Source organism: Panulirus ornatus, chromosome 51, assembly GCF_036320965.1.
Source record: "Panulirus ornatus isolate Po-2019 chromosome 51, ASM3632096v1, whole genome shotgun sequence".
Taxonomy (NCBI): Eukaryota; Metazoa; Arthropoda; class Malacostraca; order Decapoda; family Palinuridae; genus Panulirus; species Panulirus ornatus.
In genome coordinates, this window is record NC_092274.1 from 1,862,370 (window position 1) to 1,881,969 (window position 19,600).

Sequence of the window (19,600 nt, forward strand, 5' to 3'; positions counted from 1 at the left end):
GGTAAATTCCTTGCTTATATTTCAGTGATTTGGCAGTTTGATCCAATATGTAATGATTTTTTAAGAAGCATCCAATTTAAAATTTGTTAAGTATCCCTGTAAAATGTATAGGAGAGTTGTTATAAGAGGGTTGTAGCATGCATAGAACATTTGACTGGGGATGGGGAGGAGTAATGTGGCTTCATTTTGTTTTCCTCAGGTTATAATTAAAGATGAGGCCAAACTGTACCTAAACATTGAATTTCTTAACACAAGCATTGTGAAATTTTATAGGATTTTCATTACAATTGATGAGATTGGTCTTTATTGTGCTAGTAGTGCTTTGTTTCCTATTTATCGTACGACACCATTTGATTTTACTTTTTTCCAGGAGAGGTAGACCGAATGGCATCACCATCAGCAAACATTGCTTTAGGACAACCAGTAAAGCTGGGTACAAATGCAGTGCATACATTACCAGTCCTCAAATTCTCATAAGTGCTTGGTGCTTATATGTCTATTTTTATGTAAAGTAAGTATTATTGAATAAAGTTTTAATATAGTTTCATGTTTATGTGTTTAATTTGACAGATGGAAGTGATTTACAATGACTTTTTAGCTTCATAAGGAAACTAGTCATTGAATTTGAAGTATTTTTATCATAGATTTTTTTTTATTAGATTTCTTATATTTTACCACTTTGTCCTGCCTAAGTGAGATAGCATCATAAACAGGCAAATAAGTTCTCAGAGATAAAATGCCCACTTTTCCTTTTTTTCAGTTGTTGTGAAAGGAAGACCTCCTGTGACATGAGGAAATAGTGTAGTGTGGAAGTGTATGATACAGGAGGGAGAGAAATGGGGAAAGAATATGTGTAATATTGTATGTGAGGGAGGCATGTCAGGAGGGAATCGTCATCAAGGTTATGGATAGGGTAGGGTGTTTAGGGAAAAGAATGTGAGGTTCTTGTAGAAAGGGAAGGGTTTACAGTGTATTAGGTTTGGTATTGAATCAGTTGCTGTTTGTTTATGAAACAACTTTGTTGGTAGACTCAGTTGAGAAACTGCTGAAGCTGGTGTATGAGTTCGGGTGAGAGTGTGTAGGTAGAAAGTTTTGAATATTAGTATGGTCATTAAGTTAAGCAGGGGAGAGAGATAGGTTCATTGCAGTTGGAGTTTGACTAGGGAGAACCTTGAAGTGACATGTGTTATATACCTGTTAGTGGACATGTCATTGGATAAAACCATAGATGCTGAAGTAAGCTATAAGGTGGTTGACATTGAAGAGTGTGTGGAAAGAGTTCCCTGTCTATGAGGGCAAAGTGCTGTATGGATGAGAGATGTGGGCCAAATGTACAAGTATTGATATTAGTACAAATTCCAGATTAGATTATCATAGATAATCACAAACCCCCACCCAGCAGTTATTCATCAGTTACTTGAATGTCATGCTAACAGTATAAGATCATTTACTCTTTACATGGCACTGATGTAAACCAGCTTGCATGCTGCCTTGTGATCTAGCTCTTTTTACCCAGGCATATGCTGAAGACATCCACTTGTGCACTGTTCATTCAATAATTAAAGGCAGTAAATGTGTAACTGTTTCAATCATTTCCCTCATGAAAGTGGGTAATAATCATAAGTTTACCCTTTTCAGTTATTAGCTTGTTTGTGCTACTGCACAGTTCATATTCCTTTAAGATACTCTTTGTGTTTCTGCAACATTTTGTATTTGTTTTTGCACTGTTTGTTTAGTGTCTGCATCACATACTGTTTTTTCTTTCTACTCAAACTGTTTTTGCTCGTGTGTCATGTTTTTGTTCCAATATGTATTCCTGCAACTTGTTTGTTAGTTGTTTCTGCATCACGTCTTATGACCTTTATAGCAGCCACCCTAATGTCCTTTGCCCATTTCCTTTATTTTGTTCATAATATTATTTTTTTATTATACTTCATTGTCGTCTCCTGCGTCAACGAGGTAGTGCAAGGAAACAGACAAGGAATGGACCAACCCACCCACATACACATAGTATGTACATAAATGCCCATACATGTGCATTTATTTTTTATTTATCATACTTTGTTGCTGTCTCCTGCATTAGCAAGGTAGTGCAAGGAAACAGACAAAAGAATGGCCCAGCCCACCCACATACACATGTATATACATACACGTCCACACACGCACATATACATACCTATACATTTCAGCGTATACATATATATACATACACAGACATATACATATATACACATGTACATAATTCATACTTGCTGTCTTTATTCATTCCCGTCGCCACCCCACCACACATGAAATGACTACCCCCTCCCCTGCATGTGTGCGAGGTAGCGCTAGAAAAAGACAACAAAGGCCACATTTGTTCACACTCAGTCTCTAGCTGCTATGTATAATGCACCAAAGTCACAGCTCCCATTCCACTTCCAGGCCCCACAAAACTTTTCATGGTTTACCCCAGATGCTTCACATACCCTGGTTCAATCCATTGACAGCACATCGACCCCAGTATACCACATCGTTCCAATTCACTCTTTTCCTTGCACGCCTTTCACCCTCCTGCATGTTCTGGCCCTGAACATTCAAAATCTTTTTCACTCCATCTTTCCACCTCCAGTTTGGTTTCGCACTTCTCGTTCCCTCCACCTTTGACACATATATCCTATTTGTCAAGCTGTCCTCACTCATTCTCTCCATGTGACCAAACCATTTTAATGCACCTTCTTTTGTTCTTTCAACCACATACTTTTTGTTACCACACATCTCTTTAACCCTTTCATTACTTACTCGATCAAACCACTTCACACCACATATTGTCCTCAAACATCTCATTTCCAGCACATCCACCCTCCTTTGCTCAACCCTGTCTATAGCTCATGCCTCGCAACCATATAACATTGTTGGAACCACCATTCCTTCAAACATACCCATTTTTGCTCCAAGGTAACGTTCTCGCCTTCCACACATTCTTCAACGCTCCCAGAACCTTCACCCCATCCCCCATCCTCTGACTCACTTCTGCTTCCATAGTTCCATCCGCTGCTAAATCCACTCCCAGATATCTAAAACATTCTCCATTCAAACATACCTCCCAATTTACTTGTCCCTCAACCCTACTGTACCTTGCTCTTATTCACATTTACTCTCAACCTTCTTCTTTCACACACTTTACCAAACTCAGTCACCAACTTTTGCAGTCTCTCTTACTTGAGCCAGCCACCAGCGCTGTATCATCAGCAAACAACAACTGACTCACTTCCCAAGCCCTCACATCCACAACAGACTGCATACTTGCCCCTCTCTCCAAAACTCTTGCATTCACATCCCGAACAACACCATCCATAAACAAATTAAACAACCATGGAGACATCATGCACCACTGCCGCAAACCAACATTCACTGGGAACCCATCACTTTCCTCTCTTCCTACTCGTACACGTGCCTTACATCCTCGATAAAAACTTTTCACTGCTTCTAGCAGCAGCTTACCTCCCATTGCCACCTGGCCACACATAAAATATAGCATCCCCCCTCCCCCATCCAGCAAGGTAGCACCAGGAAAACACAAAAAAGGCCACATTCATTTGCACACAGTGTCTAGTTGTCATAATGTTAGAAAAAGAAATGTTTGCAGACAGTTTTAGCAGTTTCTAGTCAGAGATATTGCATCAGCTTTTTATAAATAACTTTCCCAGTGTAGATGAAGATAACAATCTGTTGCTAGACAAACATTCTCTAGCCATTTATGTAGAAACTTGTGAACACCTTCAAAAGTGTTGCTAGGTGTTACCTTGTTTTGTGGGAAGCAGCTGACCCTCTCTCTTCTCTTGGTAGGCGTTGTAGATGAAGTACATTTATGCCTGTGATAAATAGAATTGTTTTATGTTGTTTATCCTGTATTACATGATTTTGTGTAACATTGTGGAATGGATGACAGTCTAAAGAGAATGTGATTTGGCCCATAAACGCATTATTTTTAATGAGCTGAGCAGACTTTATTATTTCCCATTGGTATTGATATAGGTTGATGGGTACATGGTGCTTTTGTAGGATCTAGATGAGCTATAATGGTTAGCTTCCTTTAGAGTTGTCCACACTCATCTTTGTTCAGTGCTCAGTATGTAGCATGTCACTGAGAACAGTCTTGCATATCTGACTGGCAAAGATATAAAGTCTGATGCGAAAACAGTCAGCTACTCAGTGATATGTAAAAATGATATGGAGTAAACTACATTTCCCATATTCTTTAGTAGAAGGGGAAATGACTGCAGGATATAGGTTCAAATTATACATAAATAGATATGTTTGTACCTGAAATATAACCTTCCAAGATTCCTTAATCATTTACTTGCCAGTGCACTTTAAGTTCAGTTGCAAATATCAAGTGTCCAACTAGGAACAGTAAAGGTTTTCATGGCACCGTCATAGTGCTAATTGAATTTACAGAATCATCTGTATTCCATGCTTCAAACTGCCTTGGTGCTCAGCCCAACATGTTGAGATTAGCATGCTCTAAATATTTGACAGTTCTTGATGCCCAGGTCTGCCTAATTGTCTAACCATAGCTGAAGAAGATCAGATATGTGTGATTATTCCATTCTTTCTTGGTAAGACCAGATCTGATTGGTTGTTCCTGGGTCAATGAATAAGTCAGGCTTGCCTGACAGTTCATCTGTAGGTCAGTGATGTCACATCTTCAGACTGTTTCACTGGTACCTTGATGAAGTTAAGCTTAATCATTCCAGTCTTCCTTTATGATGTCACTGCCCTTCTCAGCAAGCATAATGGTGGGGGCATTTGTGTTAGCATTGGTGACAACAGGCATGATGGAGGCATCCACTACTCGCAGTCCAGATACACCACGAACCCTGTTAAGAACAAAATTTTATTATTCGTAGCACGAGCAGCAGTTGCACTGGGCTGTAGTATAGAAAAAATTGTAATGCACTGACCAAACTTATATGAACTGATAGGATGATGTGATATGAGAAACTGGGGTAGTTAAGTTCATATTTACAAATGATGTGAGGTGTTTGCAGGACAAGTTGTTAAATATTGATGATTTAAAATGTTAGGTGGACAGAGTTGTTAAACATCATTTGTAAGTTATGCTGAACTTACTAACCTCTATAGGTTATTTATAGTAATTAAAGGTAGGCTGACAAAACTGTTACATAAATAATTGTAATTGATCCAAAACCCTCCCTTGATCTGCCATTCCCTACCATGACCAGAACACTGTACACTTCCCACTAGTCACCAGTAAAATTAATACTGTGGGAACTCCAATTCATTTTAGTTTGAAAGTTTTTGTATGGAAATTTGAGACTAATTTGTATAGAGTATATCTCATTCAAGAAAATATTATGTGAAGCTGCTTTTAAAAGTTTACCAACTGTGCAAGATTGAGGGGAAGTAGTGTTTGGGAAATACATGACATTTAGCAAGTCTTTGGGGCTTAGAACCAATAGATAAACGACTAGCCAAGCTGTTATGTGGTTATCATACAAGATAGTGGAATAATGATTCAAAATTCTTGGACTGGTCAAGCTGTTACATGTTGATAAAAGAAGATTGTGGACCGGCAAAGTTGTATTATAATGATGCTTCTTGCTGGTTGGTTGAATTGGCACTAGAGACTGATGGGGTAATGCAAGAAGCTGGGTTGCCTAATTTTTAGTCCCATAATGACATATGTACAGAGTAAAGCATTTAGGGAAGATTTTTAGATGAATCATCTTGCTGGGAATACAGGAAGCAGCACAGGTGTTCAGTCTTGGTCACCATTCATGTGATGTATACTGTTACCTATTTACCACGAACCCTTGCCTTAGCTCATTTATGGCTCCACACCCACCCCATACATAACACCATCCATATTTATATAAACCTAACCATTCTCATCTCATCATGATACATGGTACACATATTACACTTTCCTTGTTGCCATGCTCATACCCAAGTCTTAGCAATGTAATGTACCCCATCACTATCTTCTGCCCCCGTTCTACCCACTCTACTCTAATATCCTCATGTACTCTCACCTAAAACGAGCGATGCACATCCCTATCAATTCTATAAGTATGTCCTACAATGTCCTCTGTATTTGAATATATACTTCACTTATCTTTTCACCCATGTTATACTTAAATTCATTGGTATGGCAGATACCTATTGAAGGCTACAGGCATCCCCTGTCTGAGTTACTTTTACCTCATTTCTGCATATCCAAAGAAGGCTACAGGCATCTCCTGTTTGAGTTACTTTTACCTCAGTTTTGTATATCCAAACAAAGCTGCATGTCTCGTAAAGTTGTATTACACATACTGCCATTCATGCTAAACAATCTGTGCATCTTTCTACATGGCATATCCTTTCCCCTCTTGCAAAGTGTAGCATAAAGGTCTTTTCATATACAGATGACCTTTCGCAACACAGCATTCTGAGAATACACAAGCAGCAACAAATATGCAACACTTTATCTGCATACAGAACACTGGCTCATTCCAGAGAAATCCACGATAACCCTCTTCACCTATGACAGACATAAATTCAACCTGCACACTCCCATAACCCTGAACAATCAACAACCTCTACTCAGAAGTTATGCCAGAATATATATCACATTAAATGTACACATGATATTCCCTTCCCGCTTCCAGAGATCAATGTAGAGGCAATAAAATCCTCAGAACACTTACATGCGCTAGCTGCAAATAAGAAAAAGGATCCTTCATTACCTGATATATATAGATCGTTTAAAACTTCCTAAACTGTGTTCCAGCTGCCTGGTCATCCACCCTTTGATGCTGCTGTATCATCATCAGCAGTCAGACTACAGCTTTGTTGAGGATCTTTTTATAAAAAAGGATCCCACCTTACCCAGTGTTCATGTGGAGTGCAGTCTCCAAGTTCCGGATCCCCATAAAAGGGGTCTTAGGATTACAGGATAATGATAGTACCTTCCTTTGAGCATATTCATTTCTAATCACATTCCGGCTATTTTCCATATATTGTGAACATTCCTGGCTCTTATATGTGTTCCATCCCTCACTTCACATACCTCAGTCTCGGATCCACAACACCAAGAGGGTCTGAATTTGGTGCCATCTTGCATCCCCCGGCAAGGTGATAGAAAGTTGTGGTCATGTGGCTGACATAGCAGGCCCAGTAGGAGTCACTACCATATTTCTCACCTAGGCACCCAGGAAGGGGCTAGTAAGAGAGAGAGAGATGAGTTAAAAAAAAAGAAATAGAAAAAATGCTAGATATGCTGACGATTTTTTATGTTGATGCATAAATTAATTTTGCCATTGTTACTGGACTTGCATCTGCATGTGGCTGTTCCCTGAGTGAGAAAGTCACCTTTTGTAAGTATTTATCATCGACAGTTGATGGAATACAGTCTCACTGAGGAACGTCTCACTCCAGAGTACATGATTTTTGTGCTTCTGATTTTAGCATTACATTGAAATTGCAGGAGCTCCTGAAAAGAAATCTTAGGAGAATATGGAAAGATGAAAAATGATGATATAGTAAGAATGATGATATTTTTTTTTTTATTTTTATTTATTTTTTTTTTTCTCCCGCCGTCTCCCGCGTTTGCGAGGTAGCGCAAGGAAACAGACGAAAGAAATGGCCCAACCCACCCCCATACACATGTATATACATACACGTCCACACACGCAAATATACATACCTACACAGCTTTCCATGGTTTACCCCAGACGCTTCACATGCCCTGATTCAATCCACTGACAGCACGTCAACCCCGGTATACCACATCGATCCAATTTACTCTATTCCTTGCCCTCCTTTCACCCTCCTGCATGTTCAGGCCCCGATCACACAAAATCTTTTTCACTCCATCTTTCCACCTCCAATTTGGTCTCCCACTTCTCGTTCCCTCCACCTCCGACACATATATCCTCTTGGTCAATCTTTCCTCACTCATTCTCTCCATGTGCCCAAACCATTTCAAAACACCCTCTTCTGCTCTCTCAACCACGCTCTTTTTATTTCCACACATCTCTCTTACCCTTACGTTACTTACTCGATCAAACCACCTCACACCACACATTGTCCTCAAACATCTCATTTCCAGCACATCCACCCTCCTGCGCACAACTCTGTCCATAGCCCACGCCTCACAACCATACAAAATTGTTGGAACCACTATTCCTTCAAACATACCCATTTTTGCTTTCCGATATAATGTTCTCGACTTCCACACATTCTTCAAGGCTCCCAGGATTTTTGCCCCCTCCCCCACCCTATGATCCACTTCTGCTTCCATGGTTCCATCCGCTGCCAGATCCACTCCTAGATATCTAAAACACTTTACTTCCTCCAGTTTTTCTCCATTCAAACTTACCTCCCAATTGACTTGACCCTCAACCCTACTGTACCTAATAACCTTGCTCTTATTATATATACTTTATCGCTGTTCCCCAAGTCAGTGAGATAGCACCAGGAACAGACGAAGAAAGGCTGCATCTGCTCACATCCATTTTCTAGCTGTCATGTGTAATGCATGATAATACTACTGATGATGATAGATTTATTTTACTCATTACTTTATAAGGATATCATGGGAAATTTTAGGAATAGATGTGGAAATGTCTGTTATGGGGTTGAGATGAAGGTACAGTTCCAAAAATTTCATATATATTTGCTGATAAATTCCACTTTGAGTGATGAATATATCATTAGGTATGATAATCAGTACCACCACTGTTGACGGAAAAGACAGCTGACAAACAGATCCTTCAAACAAAATATGAAAAGGCCCACAAAAATACCCTTTCAGGATAGATGAAGGGAATTTACTTTAGATTACGTAAGTCACCAGGCAAAAAACCTCAGATATATTTAGCATTGATATAATGTAACATACATATTTTCTATTTGATGAAGATGTGCGGAGGAGGGTGGAAGTGTTAGAAATGAAGTGCTTGGGGACTGTATGTGTTGTGAGGTAATTTGATTGAGTAAGTAATAAAAGGGTAAGAGAGAAGTATGGTAATAAAAAGTGTGGTTGAGATAGCTGAAGAGGTGTACCGAGATGGTTTGGACATGTGGAGAGAATGAGTGAAGGGAGGTTGAGATAGAGGATAAATGTGTCAGAAGTGGAGGGGACAAGGAGAAGGATGTAGTGTAAAACATTTTAAGTGATCAGAGCCTGAACATGCAGGAAGGTATAAGGTGTGGATAGGATTAAGTGAATTGCATGATTTGATATACAGTAGTCAATCTACTGTCAATGGACTGTGAAGCACAGAATGTGAAGTGGTTAGGGGAAGCCTCGGAAAGGTCCGTGGAACCTGGTAATGGAGAGGAAGCTGTGGTTTCGGAATATTGCATTTTGACAGCTAGAGAAGGGATGTGAGCAAATGCAGCATTTATTTTTCTGTTTTTTGCTTTATGTTTCTAATGCAAGAAACAGTGATCAAGTAAGAAAAAAAAAATGAGTTTCTGAAGGGGTCTTGTATTTCACTGGACAATCTTGAGTAGATTCAGGTCCTTAGCTACCTTCATTTTCACTTGATTGGACTGATTATTATTTAATTGGCATTTGTAAAAACTGTAACATGATTTATGACAGTTACCTTATCATAGAACTTGGCTTGGAAGTTGTTTACAAAAGCTGAGGTGTTTCCAAGTGCCAGGGCAAATTTTATTCCTAGAATATAAGATTATCTTGATTGGTTGGAGTAAAGTATGATCATAATTACACATATAACAAAATGAATGGAAATGTAATACAAGACATAGTCTGACAAAATCATGGCAGGAACATAATTAATGATTGTGAAATTTGTTTAAACCTCTTTTGTACAATATTATAGAGACCAAAATAATTACAGATCATGACATTATTAGTATTTTGAATATGTAATGCAAAAGCTGATAACAAGAAAAGAAACATTTTAGCTGAGAAATCCAAGTCAAAACAGGTGACGCTGTTGATAAAAATAATGAGGTGCGACAGTAACCAACCATTCACAAGGGTTCTGATATCATCAGGATGGCTTAGAAGTTGAGGGTCAATATTTGGGTGTTCCTGTGGATCCTTTGATTTGAGAGTGATTGTCCCTCGACTTTTAGGGCGCACAAGGATGGGTCTAATAGTAAAGCCGTCTTGGGCATATATTTCCCCCATGTACTCATGGAACCTCTGCAAGCAGAACATTGGGAGAGTAAGTTACTTCCGATATTCAGCTTAAGTTAAACTTTGTGCAAAACTTTTAGAGGCCTATACAGTTACCATCATACAGAGAGAGAGAGGGAGGGGGAAAGATAGGCAGAAGAAAGTATTTGTCTTCACATACTTCATGTATCGGATAAGTATGTAATGTATGATGGTGCTTAATTAAAGGTAATATTGTATGGATGACACCATCATTTTAGGAAATGGAGGCGCAATAAGGAAACACAACTACACAAATACCTGGTAGCAGTTTATACAGTATGATAAGAACTTTTAAGATGAAGCTCATAGCAAGCTGATTTAGGACTCAGTATACTTTCAAGGTAACACATCCTTACAAGTTCATTGTCTGCATGTAACATTGTGTGTTCAAAAGTACTAGGTACAAACAAATATTGAATGTTTGGCTTTATCACGATGAAAGAAGCAGTTATTTTTATGTATATTTATTTTGTATAATAACCCCAGGATCGATTTCTGTCAAAGAATTCTGGTGTTACCCCAAGTCCATTTTTAGAGGTTCCCCCTGCCAAGGCTGTGCTACATTAGCAGCAAAATGTGAACTCCATTGGAGTGATAAGTTCTTTGACTGGACTGTACTCCCACTGATACAGCCTTGCCAAAGGTGATTCACCTAAGGAACATAAAGATTGAAAAATATTTTTGTGAAATGAAACTGCTTTGCCTTTGCTTTAAAACAAATTTTATCAAAAATTGAATTCTAAAAAGACTGCAAATTGTTTCATGTACTTTTCAATGACAGGCGTGCGAAAGAGAGACTTTTGGATGTTGATGTGCTGAGAGGTGCAACTGGAGGGATGTCTGATCATTATCTTGTGGAGGCTAAGGTGAAGATTTGTATGGGTTTTCAGAAAAGAAGAGTGAATGTTGGGGTGAAGAGGGTGGTGAGAGTAAGTGAGCTTGGGAAGGAGACTTGTGTGAGGAAGTACCAGGAGAGACTGAGTACAGAATAGAAAAAGGTGAGAACAATGGAAGTAAGGGGAGTGGGGGAGGAATGGGATGTATTTAGGGAATCAGTGATGGATTGCGCAAAAGATGCTTGTGGCATGAGAAGGGTGGAAGGTGGGTTGTTTAGAAAGCGTAGTGAGTGGTGGGATGAAGAAGTAAGATTATTAGTGAAAGAGAAGAGAGAGGCATTTGGACAATTTTTGCAGGGAAAAAATGCGAGTGGGAGATGTATAAAAGAAAGAGACAGGAGGTCAAGAGAAAGGTGCAAGAAGTGAAAAAGAGGGCAAATGAGAGTTGGGGTGGGAGAGTATCATTAAATTTTAGGGAGAATAAAAAGATGTTCTGGAAGGAGGTAAATAAAGTGCGTAAGACAAGGGAGCAAATGGGAACTTCAGTGAAGGGCGCAAATGGGGAGGTGATAACAAGTAGTGGTGATGTGAGAAGGAGATGGAGTGAGTATTTTGAAGGTATGTTGAACGCGTTTGATGATAGAGTGGCAGATATAGGGTGTTTTGGTCGAGGTGGTGTGCAAAGTGAGAGGGTTAGGGAATATGATTTGGTAAACAGAGAAGAGGTAGTAAAAGCTTTGCGGAAGATGAAAGCCAGCAAGGCAGCAGGTTTGGATGGTATTGCAGTGGAATTTATTAAAAAAGGGGGTGACTGTATTATTGACTGGTTGGTAAGGTTATTTAATGTATGTATAACTCATGGTGAGGTGCCTGAGGATTGGCAGAATGCGTGCATAGTGCCATTGTACAAAGGCAAAGGGGATAAGAGTGAGTGCTCAAATTACAGAGGTATAAGTTTGTTGAGTATTCCTGGTAAATTATATGGGAGGGTATTGATTGAGAGGGTGAAGGCATGTACAGAGCATCAGATTGGGGAAGAGCAGTGTGGTTTCAGAAGTGGTAGAGGATGTGTGGATCAGGTGTTTGCTTTGAAGAATGTATGTGAGAAATACTTAGAAAAGCAAATGGATTTGTATGTAGCATTTATGGATCTGGAGAAGGCATATGATAGAGTTGATAGAGATGCTCTGTGGAAGGTATTAAGAATATATGGTGTGGGAGGCAAGTTGTTAGAAGTAGTGAAAAGTTTTTATCGAGGATGTAAGGCATTTGTACGTGTAGGAAGAGAGGAAAGTGATTGGTTCTCAGTGAATGTAGGTTTGCGGCAGGGGTGTGTGATGTCTCCATGGTTGTTTAATTTGTTTATGGATGGGGTTGTTAGGGAGATGAATGCAAGAGTTTTGGAAAGAGGGGTAAGTATGAAGTCTGTTGGGGATGAGAGAGCTTGGGAAGTGAGTCAGTTGTTGTTCGCTGATGATACAGCGCTGGTGGCTGATTCATGTGAGAAACTGCAGAAGCTGGTGACTGAGTTTGGTAAAGTGTGTGAAAGAAGAAAGTTAAGAGTAAATGTGATTAAGAGCAAGGTTATTAGGTACAGTAGGGTTGAGGGTCAAGTCAATTGGGAGGTAAGTTTGAATGGAGAAAAACTGGAGGAAGTAAACTGTTTTAGATATCTGGGAGTGGATCTGGCAGCGGTTGGAACCATGGAAGCGGAAGTGGATCATAGGGTGGGGGGAGGGGGCGAAAATTCTGGGAGCCTTGAAGAATGTGTGGAAGTCGAGAATGTTATCTCTGAAAGCAAAAATGGGTATGTTTGAAGGAATAGTGGTTCCAACAATGTTGTATGGTTGTGAGGTGTGAGCTATGGATAGAGTTGTGCGCAGGAGGATGGATGTGCTGGAAATGAGATGTTTGAGGACAATATGTGGTGTGAGGTGGTTTGATCGAGTAAGTAACGTAAGGGTAAGAGAGATGTGTGGAAATAAAAAGAGCGTGGTTGAGAGAGCAGAAAAGGGTGTTTTGAAATGGTTTGGTCACATGGAGAGAATGAGTGAGGAGAAATTGACCAAGAGGATATATGTGTCGAAGGTGGAGGGAACGAGGAGAAGTGGGAGACCAAATTGGAGGTGGAAAGATGGAGTGAAAAAGATTTTGTGTGATCGGGGCCTGAACATGCAGGAGGGTGAAAGGAGGGCAAGGAATAGAGTGAATTGGATCGATGTGGTATACCGGGGTTGACGTGCTGTCAGTGGGTTGAATCACGGCATGTGAAGCGTCTGGGGTAAACCATGGAAAGCTGTGTAGGTATGTATGTTTGCGTGTGTGGACGTATGTATATACATGTGTATGGGGGTGGGTTGGGCCATTTCTTTCGTCTGTTTCCTTGCGCTACCTCGCAAACGCGGGAGACAGCGACAAAAAAAAAAAAAAAAAAAAAAAAAATTCAATGGGAAGAAACACTTTAGAATCTTCAAATCACTGTGTATTCCTCGTGGCTGTATTCTGATAAGTGGTTAACCCTGCATTGAAATGTAAAATATGTCTTGAAAGCAAATGTGGTTCAAGATTTTATGGGCCTACTTGTGATTTCATATAGTATAGGAATTTGTACTTGAAGATATGACAATGAAAGTAGCATTAGACCTCATGAGAGAGCTCGGAATCTTTTTCCTCTCAACAGCAGATTGTACTTACTGTTGAACAAGGGAGGAATACTTTAATTTTGTTTCTTAATTGTTGTTTTGATGGCTGCAAGTCCCAATTGGTGTTCCACTGCATCAACAAAACAAGATTTCAGACCAAAATTGAATTTGGGTTTGTGGTAGGGATGTGCTGGCCTCATTATCTATTATCAGAGTATTGCCGCTTGTATTTGGCAGTTCATGTTAGATGTATAGTACATATTTAAGAACGTAGAAAGATTGATTTTGTAGAGTTATGGTTTCAGTGAAATGTATTTACTGCAAAAGCACATTTTAAGTCAGATGCTGATGTGGTGTAATTGGAGTGATTATATATGTACCTGAGTTGGAAGGCCTGATATGTAAAGGAACCTTGATGCACAGTATATACATTTGCAAACAAAAACTCCATAAGCACTTATCTAACCCCATGATCCAATAGTTAGTTTTCTCTGAAATATGGAAAACCAAACTTCGAATTTCATTGCTTTCAGGAAGATAAGAAAAGGATAACTCAAATTAGACCTTACTTACCTGATGCAGAAGCTATAATGTTTGTGAACATATCAGTCAAGTGGTGAGTGCAACACGCTACCTCAGACATCATGGCAAAATCTCGTCTTATGTATGAAGGTGGGTACCATTTAGCAATTCACTCTTTTAAGTTTTTCTCGCTTAAATCCTTCACAATAAACATTTCCTCTCGTTCTACACTTCTCTTTGAATTGCATTAAATATTCTTTAGGAATGAAGTCTCTCTAACCATATGTGTGTGTGTTTGTGCACCACACTGCACCTGTAAATTTATATAGCCTACATTTGAAGATGTAATGTTTGTTTTAATAATTAAGAGAGGTAATCAGGAGGTATTGATTAGGATTAGGAATTACAGATTTTCACAAGTTTTAATGATGCCTGCAGTTAGGTGATATTTTGTTTACTGTAAATTGGGATGACGATTATAGTATCTTTACAACTTAATCTAAAGTCACATGATCCAAGTTTTGTATACTGTATTATGACAATTATGCTTCTAAACAAAGTTGCACCAAACCTCTTAAAAGATGTGGCATTAAAGAAACTTCAGAGAACTGGTTAGTAAACAATGGTAATAAATGAGAGAAATCAATAAAGTACTAACTGCTTTATCAACACCCCATAAGCCAGGGTTTAAAGTTCCCTTGTCATATGCTAAGGTTGCGCTGTTTAGGAACATCTGTATATCGGGCCAGTTTGGATCACCTTCTGGTAAGACCTTGACCCAAGCATTCAGGAAGTTTAAAGGTGCTGTAGCCAGAGGTCCTGTTGAATATAGAAATAACTTAAGATATGGCTAGTTTCAATATAGGAAATGATGGGCAAGAATGAAAAAGAAAAGACTGGTTTTAAGTCTTTATATAAATATATTATCTAGAACCTATTTTACATTCACCCTAGTTAACTTCTACTTTTCCATTTATGCATAGTCAAAATATTTTTGCATGAGTATTAGATTGAGGGGTGGCTGAGGATATAAGTTTGTAAAAATACACCTGCTGTTAAGAACACCATTAAATGGAATGGTTTGGTCACATGGGGAGAATGAGTGAGGAAAGATTGACAATGAGGAAATGTGTCAGAGGTGGAGGGAACAAGGAAAAGTGGGAGACCAAATTGGAAGTGGAAGGACGGAATGAAAAAGATTTTGAGCAATTGGGGCCTGAATATACAGGAGGGTGAAAGGCTTGCAAGGAATAGAGTGAATTGGAATGATGTGGTATACTGGGGTCGACTTGTTGTCACTGGATTGAACTAGGGCATGGGAAGCATCTGGGGTAAACCATGGAAAGTTTTGTAGGGCCTGGATGTGGAAAGGGAGCTTTGGTTTTGATGCATTACACATGACAGCTAGGAGGAGGGATACCATTTCATGTGTGGTGGGGTGGTGACAGGAATGGATGAAGGCAGCATGTATGAATATGTACATATGTATATATGTATATGTCTGTGTATGTATATGTGTGTATACATTGAAATGTATAGGTATGTATATGTGCGTGTGTGGGTGTTTATGTATATACATGTTTATGTGAGTGGGTTGGGCCATTCTTTTGTCTGTTTCCTTTTGCTACCTCGCTAACGCGGGAAACAGCGACAAGGTATAATGAAAAAATGAAAATATATATATATATATATATATATATATATATATATATATATATATATATATGATATGTGTATATGATTATGCATATATGTAGCGACAACATGGGTAATTGATGTTTTGAAGGCAACAAAAGAACACTTAAAATTGGACCAGAAACTCTTAAGGTAGACATCAGATTCCTTGAGGTGGCCAGCAACCCAGTATGAGTAAATATTATCTGAATAATGACACAGAAGGTGGAAACATAAGGGTCATTGATGATATTTGGACTGCTAGCATAGAATATGTAGTCTTGGAACTTATGCATATAAGAAGAATAAGAAGTTAAAGTGCGGCAAAAAAGGTAAAAACCTAAAAATGACTGTGTAAATGAAGTACAGTAGCCTGATGGTGTAAAAGTAAGCTCAAGTAAATACATGTCAACTCTACTTTTCTGAATACCTCCCATTCTTTGCCCAATTTCCCAGTTTTGAAGGTGCTTTTTCAAATGGGTTACACCACTGTTGGAGCTGCAGCTGTTCCTGATGTATGTAAATGATTTTTCAGGACTGAATTCCTTTCAAATTATGCTTTTAAATGATACTGAAGTTATGAGAAAAAATAGAGTAATTCAGGAATGCAACAACCTATAAAGGAACCTAGTGATGTGAATGATAAAAGGACAATGCAACCCAATGTGTACTCATCTTGAAGCTTTGTAATGGTTAGGTGATTTATGGATGATAACATGAAAAGGCAACTCACTGTGATAACATGAATGCTTACTCATTGTGTCCTGCCCTTATCTTGTGGCTTTTTACAGATTGAATGATGTATGGATGATAACATGATAAGGCAAACTGACATCGTCTTGAGGCTTTGTATGTTTAAATGGTTTATGGATGATAACATGAGAAGGCAACTCATTGCAGACTGACCTTGTCTTGTGGCTTCGTGCTGATTAAATGATTTGCAAATGATAAAATGATAAGGCAACTCATTTGTGTACTGACCTTGTCTTGTGGCTTTGTACTGGTTAAATGATTTGACGCTGAAGGTCTCAAACAAGTTGGAGGTGGAAAAGCCTTTCACTGCAGTCCAGCTGAGGCCTAGTACTTCAACGTGGTCGTGTACATTCTGGCCGACCCCAGGCACGTGTGCCACTACCTTCACCTGGAAGCAGGTGAAAGCTTGCTCAAGGTTCAGCTAGGGATCAAAATTGCAGTTCAGCTATTGTCAAAAATTGCTATCCCATACAAGGATGAGTCCTGAATTCCTGTCTAATGTATCAACAGCACAGGATTGTCTTCATTCACTTTCAGTCCCAGAGAAGAATCACAGAATAATGTGTTGGAAAGTTCTTTTAATTTACTGCAATAATTTTCGAGTACAACATCAGAATTCAGGATGTCGTCCTCTTTCCATTGTTGTCAACAGTAACTGCCTTTTACTTACTTTTGTTAGCTGATTAAACTGGAACAGGTACTCAGTAAAGGTTTAGTTTCAGCCCCCTAAGCTTTCAGCATTCTTGAAAATCCCACTGTTGAATATGTGATATTTGAAACAATTACTTTTTCATAGTATTTTCAATATATTGTTGGTTAGATGTCTCTCAAAAACCATGTTAGTGGTTATGATTATGTTACTTTAGTGGTTTTGAAAGCACAGTCCTTGCTTAAGATCCATTCCTAGTTTCTATCCCTGCTTCATTTTTCATACATGCCCCAGCTTTAGCATCTGCCTCCGCCCCAGTCCAAGCATCCGTCTCTTCCCTGACATCATCCCTAGCTGTAACCTCTACCCTTACGCCAACTTCAAACCCAGCCCTCACAATCCCCTGGCTTCACTTCCTAGCTTTAACCTCACGCCCTAGTTTCATAAACCATAATGTGAGCTTTAGTCTCTTGCCTTAGCTCACCTTGTGTTCATGGAGGTGGTCACTGGGTCCGACACCAGATAGCATGAGAAGCTTGGGTGATGCCACTGGGCCCGCAGACATCACCACCTCCCGCCGAGCTCTTGCGGTCTGTACCTATAAAATGCAACCATACATTAACTGCAGGGATTCCTTTGTCATACATTGTGATTTTGCAGTGGGTAAGAGTCTTGTGGAGTGACAAGTAGAGGAATGAGGCTGTGGTTGCCACAGGTTTTTTTTTTTTTTTTTTTTTTTTTTTTTTTTTTTTTAGGTAGTAGAAGTGAAGGTTTGCTGATTTGGAAATGGATTATTGTACTTATCGAGAGCCATCTATCTCTGTGGGGTTGGATTTGGCAGTGGGCAATAGCCATATATAGTGGTGAACTACTAGTTGACCATTCATTTTGAGGGTTGAACCATTGGTAGACCATTCATAGGGATGGACTGCTTGTGGACCATACATAGTGGTAAATCACTGATGGACCATACAAAATGGAGAGCCCCTGTTAGACCATACACAGTGGTGAAACCCCTGATGGACCATATACTGGTGAATCACAGTGGAACCCAGCTGTGGTGAACCACAGAAGGGCTTTATACATGATTCTGCAGTCAGACGAGAACCTGCTGTTGATGTGTGGGATATGGCTCTTGAAACACCATTTGGAAGAACGTTTTCAATTTCTTACTAAAGTTAGGGAGAGATGTTGGCGAGCTTAACAGTAGGGAGAAAAGCCTGCCAAGTCTTTGGATAATATTGGCCAACGTTTTGCAAGGCTATGATCCAGGAATCTCCAAATTGGACCAGTGATGGTGTATATACATATATGCAACTGAATACCCAGATCATGGCCATCTCATTAAATGTCTGGGTATTATCCTAAGCTAGGTACTCATTTATCAACCAACCCCAAGGGGAGGATGAATATCTCAACTGTGGAGTGACTGTCGTAATCAGGATTCAAACCCATGTGCTCCACTACACGCAGCTTGTGTATGCACAGGCCATCAGCACCAACCTTTATACCTTTACATGGCATTGTAGCAGTACTTATACAGTATTTAAATAGATTATGTCGGGATTTACACCCACAGATATTCTTCATAATGTCTTTATTTTTAATTAAGTACTTTACTGAAGAAAACCATACTTCATCAAGTGTATTGTACAACTCTATTTAGGATAAAGAACTTGGTGGTCTTGATGATTTAGCTATCAACGGTATTAAAAATGCTTGGAAATTTGTAGAAACAAAGTGGTCAATTTTATAATTGTCAGTTAAAGTCGGTATGTTACCACTGACGTTACCAGTTTTGATGCCATATCAAAAAGCATGATCCACTCACCTTCCCTCTATATTCAAAGTTGACGCCTACAGCTCTCTTGTTGTCGAAAAGAACCTGAAAGTATAGAGTATTCCATTTGACATGAAGTAATTTGCAAAAGGTAATCATATGTCGACATTTAGATTTATATATTAATATAGAAAATGTAGACACTTAAAATTATAAGTCTCCCGGAATGTAAACACAAAACTATATAAGTCTCCCCAAAATGTAGACACTTAAATTATATCAATCTCCCCAAAACGTAGACGCAAACTGTATGAGTTTCCCCAAAATGTTGACACAAAGTATATCAGGCTTCCCCAAATATAGACACGAAGCTATCAATCTCCATAGAATGTAGACTGAAAAGTATATTATTGTCCAAAAATTATTCTGGCCATAGATTTCAGACCATCATACCTGGTATTGCTTTTGATTATATTTAGACTGGAAAATACAGTGATCCCAATTAGTTATCAATCATTAGGTCATCCTAATTTTCGTATGTTAACGATGCTTTTAACT

The 19,600-nt window shown here is 39.1% G+C and overlaps 2 protein-coding genes across 3 annotated transcripts in view; one reads left to right on the forward strand and one right to left on the reverse strand.

Annotated features, from left to right (window-relative positions):
• The window catches only part of Polr1A (RNA polymerase I subunit RpI1), a 141,828-nt gene extending 140,248 nt beyond the window's left edge, over nt 1–1,580 (forward strand). Inside the window, exons 29-30 of the mRNA XM_071691760.1 lie at nt 371–511; nt 761–1,580. Of these exons, the coding sequence (XP_071547861.1) occupies nt 371–477 (107 nt within the window). The 3' untranslated portion in view covers nt 478–511; nt 761–1,580. The remainder of the gene's footprint in view (nt 1–370; nt 512–760) is intronic.
• A 2,384-nt stretch (nt 1,581–3,964) lies between these two features.
• Nucleotides 3,965–19,600, reverse strand: part of LOC139764817 (glucose dehydrogenase [FAD, quinone]-like) — a 35,019-nt gene continuing 19,383 nt past the window's right edge. Inside the window, exons 7-14 of one of the 2 annotated variants that reach the window (XM_071691779.1) lie at nt 19,094–19,147; nt 17,747–17,860; nt 16,842–17,001; nt 14,845–15,005; nt 9,994–10,171; nt 9,603–9,676; nt 7,058–7,209; nt 3,965–4,862 (exon numbers count right to left, since the gene is read on the reverse strand). In XM_071691779.1, the coding sequence (XP_071547880.1) occupies nt 4,727–4,862; nt 7,058–7,209; nt 9,603–9,676; nt 9,994–10,171; nt 14,845–15,005; nt 16,842–17,001; nt 17,747–17,860; nt 19,094–19,147 (1,029 nt within the window). In that variant the 3' untranslated portion in view covers nt 3,965–4,726. The remainder of the gene's footprint in view (nt 4,863–7,057; nt 7,210–9,602; nt 9,677–9,993; nt 10,172–14,844; nt 15,006–16,841; nt 17,002–17,746; nt 17,861–19,093; nt 19,148–19,600) is intronic. The other variant, XM_071691780.1, reaches the window with a different exon arrangement.